Here is a 10,418-nt window from a genome sequence, read left to right as displayed (position 1 = left end):
GTAAGGATTTTGGTTGATTTTGGCTTGTCCCACGCTATGTTTTTTCTTTTTCAACAGCACTTCTCAGTTGTAAAATGTTGGTAAAATGATACAATTTTCACAGTTTTATATTGTCTTAAGTGTAATCTCATTGTTAAGCAATGATTTTGACATAAATAGATATGTTTTCTTAGAAAATATAAGTCATTTATCATTGTCCCTTAATTTCATCTCAGTCCTGTTACTTTCACTAAAACCCCTTATAAAATAATGGTACAAACTAGAAGTGACATAATTTCAAGGAAGTGACATCATTTAGAAGAAGCAGATTCCACAGTGTAAGAAAGGGTAACTTTCTCTCTTCTTAAATGTCCTATTTTTCATGTTTTATCAGGGTTGTGAGAGAGGGGCGAGCATACAACATCAGTCCTGTTACCATTTTTTAAAGTGTATATATAAACAATTATTTATCAATACTGATATTACCTATATCTAGAAGTAATAACCTTTCAGATTACATACCATGTGCCTCCCTAACCTTGACCTGTTAGCTAGAAAGGAGCAATTTACCATGAAATCATCAGTCCTGTTACCATCAGTCCTGTTACTATCCTACAATATTCTATGTAATAAGTGAATGGTAAAAAATAAATGCATAGCTTGAGATGGCCCAACACAATTTCTTGTCATGTTAAGATGTGTTAATTAAATGGGCATTGAAAAAAATCAGTTTGAAACAATTATATTTTTCACATTTTTAAAGTTGAAAAGGCACCGATTTCATGGAATGACCCATCTGGTTAAAGCTAGTAATCAAGGATCTTTGATGATACCTGTAACACCCAGACGATTCAAATTGTACATTTTCAGAAAGCTTGTTTTAATCAGAAACAAATGCAGCAAATACATGTTAAATCACTTTTACAATTATTGGCGATTCAATGCCAATTTACACAATTGGCCATCACCACAATGTGCTATGCCAAATATGAATAGAGCTAACTGGCTCAGTAGGCTGATAAGTGATAATGATCAATTTTCATTAAATGTACTACAGTAATATTCATCGGTAAAACGAGACAGAATTTGAGAACAATCAGAGGGAAAATATTTTCTTTCCCCTGTTCGTCTTGAACGCGCCTTGAAAGGTAGTCACATGACATGTGACTCATAAACATCACCTGACCGAGGAGCTTTTGTTAGTAATCTCGACGGCACTTCTCTCGGTTCAGAAACGTACAGGTCCTCCAAAGAAGTCAGCAACATGAAGATATTGTACCTGCTTTTGTTTGCAGTTTTTGCATGGACCTCCGATGCGATCGTGCGGTAAGAAAACCTTCAGCTGCTACATCGTATGAGCAAGTAGCAGCTTTATAATTTGGCTAACGTTATGTTGCTCTTTGGCGTTTAAGGGCACTAGAATGGCTAAGTTGCCTTGTTAGCTCGATGGTGTTGTCATTTTCGCAGAGTCACGGCTCTATGTAAAGCTACTCTAATTAAACTAACTACAAGAATTGAATCTATACGGCTTTTCACTAGCCTACAACACCGTTAGCATAGGTAAGAATTTCTCCAAAACCAAAGGAGAAATTTAGCAAAGTGTAGGCGCGCGGCAACGTTTCACAGCTTATCCAACTCTCAGCACGCTGCATCACACATTGTCCCAACTATTTAAATCGTGATACAATAGGGTTCCCACGGGCCGTGGAATATCATGGAATTTTGCTAAAGTCTATTCCAGACATGGAAAGTCAGGGAATTTTACCTTTGGGCAAAGTGGGAACTCGGAATATAATATTCGCACGCGTAAGACCGCAATATCATGCACATAAAAAATATCTGGCACAGTGTGCGTCCACTATCAGCTTTTACACCACACCAATGAGGTGAAGCCGTGGCGACTAGCATTATCTTAAAAAAAAAAAAAAACTTGCTATGTGTTTAGCTTATCCCACGGCGTTGTCTAGTGTGCACAGCCTAGAAAAGGTTGAATTGCTGAATATCAACCTGTTTATCAGGTCTACATTAAGTCACCAAGTTAATCGCCAACTGTTGTGGCACCTCATTCATGGTGTCCTAGTTCTTGACGCGCCATGACCCGCAGTTTAAACGTCTGATACACAGCACCGAGTAGACATGGCGTTGAATAGTTCTTATCTAGAACATGCAATGCCTGCTTCCGTTGAATAATGGTCGAGAACATGGTGGTAATAATAGTACTCATTTGTCATATCGTTGGGGTTGTATTCAGTGCTCGTTCAAAACATTCAAAGTTACATAGCGCTTTAATGTTTTGTATTTCCTCAGCTAGGCCTAGTTAAAGCACATAAAAAACGAGCATAGCTTAAAATGTTACTTTGAGACTCTGATGAATAAAGAATGCTGTCCATGTCCACAGGATTCCACTGAAGAAGTTCCGCTCCATAAGACGCACGCTCACTGACTCTGGCCTGAAGGTGGAGAAGCTGCTAGCTGGAACCAACTCCCTCAAGTACAACCAGGGCTTCCCCTCCAGCAATGAGCCCACACCAGAGACTCTCAAGAACTTCATGGATGTGAGCGAGCGTCCCTATTCCTAATAGGATCTGTCTTAATTAGATGCCTGTGCCTTTTTGTTGTTGTGGTGCACTGTGCTGGCTAATCTCATGGTCACGGTGAGAATAGCTGGTGGGAAAGCACCAGCCTTTGGCCTAATAATGTTTAACAGGTGCTCAGTGTTGGCCTATTTTTTTTTTTGTGTGCACAGAGATGAGTGTTGGCCTAAAGCAGAGAGGGTTAAAGCGTAAAGTTGGTGAAGGGCTGCAGATCTATCTATCTATCTATCTATCTATCTCTCTCTATCTCTAATGTGGTTTCCTTTACGATGAAGTAAAGTTGGTGAAGGGCTGCAGATATATATCTCTCTCTCTCTCTCTCTCTCTCTCTCTCTCTCTCTCTCTCTCTCTCTCTCTCTCTCTCTCTCTCTCTCTCTCTCTCTCTCTCTCTCTCTCTCTCTCTCTCTCTCTCTCTCTCTCTCTCTCTCTCTCTCTCTCTCCTCTCTAATGTGGTTTCCTTTACGATGAAGTAAAGTTGGTGAAGGGCTGCAGATATATATATATATATATATATATCTATCACTCTCTCTATATATCTATCTCTCTATATATATATATATATCTATCTCTATCTCTATCTCTATCTCTCTCTATCTATCTATCTATCTATATCTCAAACTCCTTCCCCTGTAGGTCATGTACATACTGTTCCACAAATCATTAGCATTGAGGTAGAGAAAGTTGCCTTGTCATTGTATTGAAGAAATGAGTGATTATTTTTTTTTTTAAGTCATGTGAAGTGCATGACTAAGATGTCAGAGGCATTGTCACGGGGTCTTGGATGTCCACATAAGCTTAATGTGTCGTCACGTTTCTTTCCACAATGCCACTTTCACAATGCATAAGATTTTGCAATGACCATGAGTGGTGAGATGGTCCCAGAGTTATTTGACACTTTTTTTTATTTTTTTTTAATCTCCCTTTTTTGAATGTGGCCCCCAGTCTTCTTTTTTTTTATATTATTTTTTTTTTTTTGTATAGCTCAGCCTTGAACCAAAAAAACAGTATTTCCTAAACCATATGCTTGTAGTCTATTTGATTATGTGTTTGCATGTTTTTTTTTTATATTTAGTTGTCTGTTTGACAGTCAAATTGATCGTAACTGTCCAGTCCTGACTTGGGGCTGTGGGACTTGGGCAGACAATAACTTGCTGAGTCATGGGGATATGTACTGCAGTGGAGCTGTAGATTAATTTTATTAGAGGCACATCTGTCTCAATGTTTTCATTAATGAAACCAGCTGCTGTGTAATGTTTCCCCAGGCTTTCCACAGTATTTAAAGCAGGTTATTGGTTATTTACATTGATTTAGCACACTGGGTAATGCAGAGTAATGATTATGGCTACACTTGCAGTGCTACGAGAGCAGTATGATATAACAGGTTTTCAATATCCCTTCCAACAGGCTCAGTACTATGGGGAGATCGGACTAGGCACTCCTGTCCAGACATTCACGGTGGTCTTTGACACTGGATCCTCCAACCTGTGGGTGCCATCTGTTCACTGCTCATTCACTGATATCGCTTGCTGTAAGTGTTTCTTCTGCTCCCTTTGGACGAAGGTCCTCTATCATGAGCACCATTCATTCCACAGGCACAGGGGCTACTCGGTGACTTCCATAAAAATGTTATACATTTTATAAAAATTAATTATTAAGTGTGTATGCATAGTAATGTACGACAGTGTTCAGTTCCCAGAAAGTAATGCACATTCAAGGTGGTTACACCTCATAACTGCACTATTGTCTGAACCGAACAGGTGTGCACTATTTTCTGTGAGGTGATCGTCCACTGAGTCTGCCACCTCAGTCAAATGCTACAATTTTGCAATGTTCTCAACATCTGTCAGGTCGCTATTTTATAGCTCTGATGCAATGTGACAGTTCATTTAAACTTCAATTAATTCAGAGAATTAATATACAAGTGATACGACCAAAAAAACTGGAGCTACTTCATAGGTTTGCACAGACAGTATTGACGTTCTAAACACCGCATCATATCAATAGGAAATTCAACAAAGCAGTGGTATAAATACAGTGAGTTATTCCCATTTGTTTAGTCTTCAGTGCATAGTGTCATCGTGGAGATTATGTCCAAAGGTCAGGCCAAGTTCATTAAGTGGTGTCTGCTGGGTAAAGTGGTGTCCAGGCATGGGCTTAATCCCTCGCTGGCTGATCACCATCTGCCTCCTGAAATAAGCCAATGAGAAGAGAAATTGTGAACAGACAACTGGTTAAGTTTGTGTTTGGCCCAGTCAATAAATACAGCAAGATTAATTTGTTTTGTTCTATTTTTCCCCAAGATGGGGGAAGTCCCTTATTTTAGATTTCACAAGTGGTATTAAGTGTTTCACCAAAGCCACAGTAATATTAAGGAAAATGTCGTCTTTTGCAGTGCTGCATCACAAGTACAACGGAGCCAAGTCCAGCACATATGTGAAGAATGGCACAGAGTTTGCCATTCAGTATGGCTCTGGGAGCCTCTCTGGCTATCTGAGTCAGGACAGCTGCACGGTAGGCATTTAAATGCTCTGGTTACCATGGTAATGATGCTAACCTTTGGCAAACAGAGGAGCCTTTTCTGCAAGGAGTAGTGTTTTGAAGGACTAACACTCTTCTATCTTTCTCTTTTTCTCGCTCTATCTATCCGGTCTCCCTCCATACTGCCTCCTTGTTGCTCTGTTGTCAGATTGGAGACATAGTTGTGGAGAAGCAGGTGTTTGGTGAGGCAATCAAACAGCCTGGCGTGGCCTTCATTGCTGCCAAGTTCGATGGCATTCTGGGCATGGCCTACCCAAGGATCTCTGTGGACGGAGTGCCACCGGTGTTCGACATGATGATGAGTCAGAAGAAAGTGGAGCAGAATGTGTTCTCCTTCTACCTTAACAGGTGTGTGAACGTTCTCCGCATGGCTAGCAGTGTGTGCAAGGGAAGAACGATTAAAGTGTCAATGTCCACAATGCTTATTGTATAATAACAAACATACATCTTTGTTGGGATTTGGTTGGCTTAACTACAGCTCTGTTCATGGTTTTCTTTTCTCACCATCTTCCATTGTTTCAGGAATCCCGACACTGAACCCGGGTGGCGAGCTGCTCCTCGGAGGAACCGACCCAAAGTACTACACCGGAGACTTCAACTATGTGCCTGTCACTCGGCAGGCCTACTGGCAGGTCCACATGGACGGGTGAGCGCAGAAACCTCTAGCTTTTGGTCACACAGGGCTCATTGAATGAGATTTGTCTGGAGGTTTTCTGGGATGTAATCCTGGTGTTTGGCATTTTGAGATTGTTTTCAAGCACAACAAGCATCCCCCCCCCTTCCCTCTTCTTAGCTAGTAAAAGCCTAGCCAGTAATTAAGGAGTTGGCGAAGGAGAAGGAAAGTCCCCTTCAGAAATCCAACCCAGCCAACCCCTGATGCTGAGAAGACCTGAGAGTGAAGGGCAGTGTTTGTTCCCAGCGCTGTGTGTTGTCCACAAAGGTGCAGTGCCCTTTAGAAACACTGGGCAGTGTCCAGGCCAGGAATCTCCCTTCAGAGGACACAGAGCTCTTGGCTGACATTTCCATGGCCTGGTGCGATAACTCAAACACTCTGACCACACAGCTTGTCCTCTTGCGTGGTGGCAATAGTCGTGTGTTACCTGTGTGAAGTGTGAATACGCTTCAGTCACAGAGGTGCTTGAAACTTCCCCTGCATTCACTTCTCCAAAATGTTACTCTTATCTGTCAATGCGACACAATAGATCTCACACAGGTGCACACAGGAATCTCCCTTTACTGTTCCCCAAGTCTTTTTTTAATCATTGCTGTCTGTGCTTATGTTTAATATACAGAATGGGCATTGGCAGCCAGCTGACCCTGTGTAAGGATGGTTGTGAGGCCATTGTGGACACGGGCACCTCCCTCATCACTGGACCCCCCGCCGAGGTCAAGGCCCTGCAGAAGGCCATCGGAGCCATCCCCCTCATCCAGGGAGAGGTACCCACTCGCTAATGTTAACCCAAGCACATTTCATGCAATAAACAGTCCTATATGATTACTCAACCCTCAGTTCATGAATCTATCATTAGTCATTCATTTTATCCTATTCATTTTGACGTAACCCACAAAGTTTAGAATGAAAGCCATTTAACCACCTCTTGAGGTATTGTACCGTTGCAAGAGGAACTAGCACGGATGACTGCCCACGTCTGAACAGCGTTTGCTTTTTGTTTTTACAGTACATGGTGGACTGCAAGAAAGTGCCCACTCTCCCCACCATTTCCTTCGTCCTGGGTGGACAGACCTACTCACTCACTGGAGAGCAGTACATTCTTAAGGTTGGTCCTGCCTTGACCTTCCCATTTGTGTTTGTTCTTTTCTTTTCTTTGTTTGATTACCCCCCCCCCCCCTTCTGTGTTTGTTCCCTGCTAGTCTTTCAAAAGAATGTGTGGCAGGCATGTTGTGAGCTTGTGTATTACCAACATGGTGCCTTAAGCTCTTTTGTCCACTAGATGTCAGCATATGATCTATTATGTTGTGTGAGGGCTGTAACGGGAACAAAGACAGTCAGGCTTAATCCCTCAACTATGGTGATTGACTCTAGAACAGATCCGCCACAGGTCTGGCATGGATTGTGGCGTGTTCCCTCTACAGTCTACCACTTTCTGGAAGTTTGACTAGCTGACTGCAACATTCTAGATGGTTCTGTCACTGTGTGCTATTTCAGTGTGTTCATCTGTCCTGTATGGCACTGGAAACAGACCCTCCCATGTAGCTGTGAAACTCCGCTTTTGTTCTTGTGCATGCAGGAGAGCCAAGGCGGGAAGACCATCTGCCTGAGCGGCTTCATGGGCCTGGAGATCCCCCCTCCTGCAGGGCCCCTGTGGATTCTGGGAGATGTATTCATTGGCCAGTACTACACTGTGTTTGACCGTGAGAGCAATAGAGTGGGCTTTGCCAAGGCCAAATAAGTCCATTTTGACGTAGGCCGTGCGTCAGTCAGTCAACGGGTAGGAGAAGAAACAAGGAGAGTGGTACAAATCTCAGCGAAAACTGTGTCATGTCGGGACTGGAGAGTAGCATTATAATGTTGTGAATTTGCACTGATCTTAACCTAGCCTGCAAAGTGTTTTAAAACCAATTTTAAGGCAAATAAAGCTTGTGGAATTTTAATCTGTCAAGATAAAACCAAGTAAATTCAGCATCTATGAGAATGCAATCAGGGTCTGTGCTAACTAGCATCAACACTATGGTTTGTTGTTTTTGTTTTTTGTTTTCTCATTTGTGGTGAGGGGGACAGGCTCTTGATTTTAAAGAACTGCTGTTGATTTTAATTGCCTTTGATTGCCTCAAAGTGGTATGGAGCTCATGATGATGATGAAATAAACACTTTTAAAGTCTACTAGGTGAATGACCATTACTCTAGTGAAGTGCTACTGCACACATTCCAAAAGTTTTTCCTATATTGTCATTTTTCTGTAGTTATTTTTGGCGTTACGAAAGGCAGTAAATGTAAATGCCCTCCTGAGAACTAGCACAAGGAACTGAACATCTTGTCCTGGGTATTACTGGAAGAAAAGAGGAACTTTGTCTGCTCATGCTTCATTTCCAATCAGGCCAATCTGGATCAGTTATGGTGTTTTTAATCTCAATGCAAGGAAAAAGAAAGACATTGCGCGTCAAAGCAATTTCATGGAAAAATACAATATGTACAAAAGAAAAAGATTTCTGAAACTTCTGATGACAGCACGTCAGTGGACACAAAAGACGGATGGGACAGAACGAGACCAGCGTTTCGGATTTTCAGCACTTCTTACCAAAAACAACATGTTCTGATATCGAAACTATTAAGTCAAATATATTTATAATATACATATATATTATTTACAGAATACCGTAAATATACAACATCCACTTTGAAGTCTATAAAGAAATATCAGAAATTAGGCACACATTTTGCTTAGAACAATCATTTGGAGTTGTTTCTTATGCCATCCGTTCGCTGCAGTGCTACGTAGTGAACCCAGTAGAGAAACAAGTCAGCATTGCATGTTTAAAAGCACAATGGGTAACTTAATTCATGAGAGACTGAGATCTATCGAATAAAACAAACCACCACTTTCATTTGGAAGTGTGTCTAGATGCCAGGCACTGCGAATCTGATGCTGCCAAGCTACATCCCAACTCTGTTACTGTTGGGATAATAGCATAGAAACTCATTTTAAGAACAGTTTTGTCAGCCATATGAGCTTTGGAGAGGGGTTTAGGTGAAGATGAAGGTATCTAAAGCTACAGCTGCTGTTGAAGAGCCTGAAGCAGAAAGGTCAGTTTGGATCCTCATCACAAGATGCATAACAAAAGGAGTCACTGTTTCTAGCTCTGCCTTACACTGCCAAGTGAAATGTTTGCAAACTCCGATTTCCTTCAGAGTCTACAAGCTGATTCAATCAATTTCAAAGTGACTTGGAGTGAATCTCATTACAGACTAATTGCAAAAAAAACATGTGCATACGTAGCAAACAAATACTGGAGTGGCAGCACCAATACTCAAAGAGGCTCCAGTAACGGAGCAATGCAGACTTGGCCACCCACTTGCTTGACATGTTGGTAATCTTCAACTTCACTAGAATTTGACTCGCTCAGCAACAAACTAAGTTACATTTTCATTTCCTTGTCCCTTTCTGTTTGTTGAGCCCAGTGTTAAGTCTCATTCTCATGCGAAAAAAGTCGCTAATTGTGCCTTAAACATAGATCAGCACATTCTACGCTCACTGGAGAAAAAGCGGCTACGCTGCTTCTAACAATCATGAGTTGGTGGGCAGTTACTGCACTGACCCCTGACATGATCAGTATACTTCCTGCCATTCTATGGCACACCCCTACCATCATACCAAACAGTGGGGCGCTAACCTATCTACAGCCATACGCACAAACAGTATCATATATACAAGTTGAAATACACAGTATTGTTGTCTTTTGTTCCCAAGACAATGAAATGCACAGCCCAAGGTGCAGTGCAAAAAGGGGATGAAAGAAGCCGATGCATGTGATTTAAAGAACCTTTGCTGATGTGAAATGTAGGTGGTTGGGACTGGATTGCTGAGGGAGTTTCCAAATTTAACTGCTAAGAATGGGGAAGGGTTAGCATGTTTTTTTTGTGTGTGACTGTGACATGTGTAAGAATTGTGGGATAAGGGTTGCTGTTAGGCCAGGACAGTGTGTGTGTGTGTGTATGTGGTGGAGGTGTGTGTGTGTGTGGTGGGGGGTATGTGTGGACAGAGTTGTGTCTTTGGGTTGTAAACATGAGTAAAAGGTTGTTATTAAGTGAGCTAATGCTCTTTTTTGAGTTGAAGTGTCATCAAGATTTGTGTAACTTTGCAGGAAAATGTTATGATGTTATGAAGGAAAGACAATGGGGTGTGATACACAGGCTCAGGTGACACAATGGCACCCTCTACAGGTCAGACTCAGGCATGTCGGGCATGTCGGCCATGAGGTAGCCGATACCATAGCGTCCATTGGGGGCCGTGTTGACGTCCGGCAGCGGGCAGCCGCTCTGCTTGCGGTAGATGCTGTTGGCAGGCATGGGCGAGGGCGCTTGGCTGGGGGTCTTGCCGTTGATGAGGCTGGTGTCATCGTCCTCGTCGTGACGGACACTCTCCTTAATGATGCGGCCCTTGCGGTAGGAGACGGCGGACAGGCCGCTGGCACTGTCGTCCATGATGTTGAAGTAGCGCAGCAGGAAGACGAGCGGCACGGGCAGCACGGCCATCACCACCAGGGAGACGCACACGGCCAGGCCCCATGGGGGGTAGCTCAGGGACACCTCCTTGGCCTGAGACGGACACAACGCAGTGTAAGTACACA

At 42.6% G+C, this 10,418-nt stretch overlaps 2 protein-coding genes across 2 annotated transcripts in view; one reads left to right on the top strand and one right to left on the bottom strand.

Moving 5' to 3' along the window:
- The first annotated feature begins 1,147 nt into the window (after nucleotides 1-1,147).
- On the top strand, nucleotides 1,148-7,953 carry ctsd (cathepsin D). Its single transcript, XM_042111056.1, is given in 10 exon segments — nucleotides 1,148-1,305; nucleotides 2,378-2,534; nucleotides 3,978-4,101; nucleotides 4,966-5,084; nucleotides 5,260-5,459; nucleotides 5,634-5,649; nucleotides 5,651-5,757; nucleotides 6,404-6,548; nucleotides 6,791-6,889; nucleotides 7,361-7,953. Coding segments are annotated over 10 exon segments (1,191 nt in total). The 5' UTR covers nucleotides 1,148-1,243; the 3' UTR covers nucleotides 7,523-7,953.
- Nucleotides 7,827-10,418, bottom strand: part of slc6a15 (solute carrier family 6 member 15) — a 21,875-nt gene continuing 19,283 nt past the window's right edge. Inside the window, exon 12 of the mRNA XM_042111050.1 lies at nucleotides 7,827-10,386. Within this exon, the coding sequence (XP_041966984.1) occupies nucleotides 10,006-10,386 (381 nt within the window). The 3' untranslated portion in view covers nucleotides 7,827-10,005. The remainder of the gene's footprint in view (nucleotides 10,387-10,418) is intronic.

Source organism: Alosa sapidissima, chromosome 11 (genome assembly GCF_018492685.1).
Source record: "Alosa sapidissima isolate fAloSap1 chromosome 11, fAloSap1.pri, whole genome shotgun sequence".
In the NCBI taxonomy this organism is placed as follows: domain Eukaryota; kingdom Metazoa; phylum Chordata; class Actinopteri; order Clupeiformes; family Clupeidae; genus Alosa; species Alosa sapidissima.
This window is presented reverse-complemented; position numbering and strand designations above follow the sequence as displayed.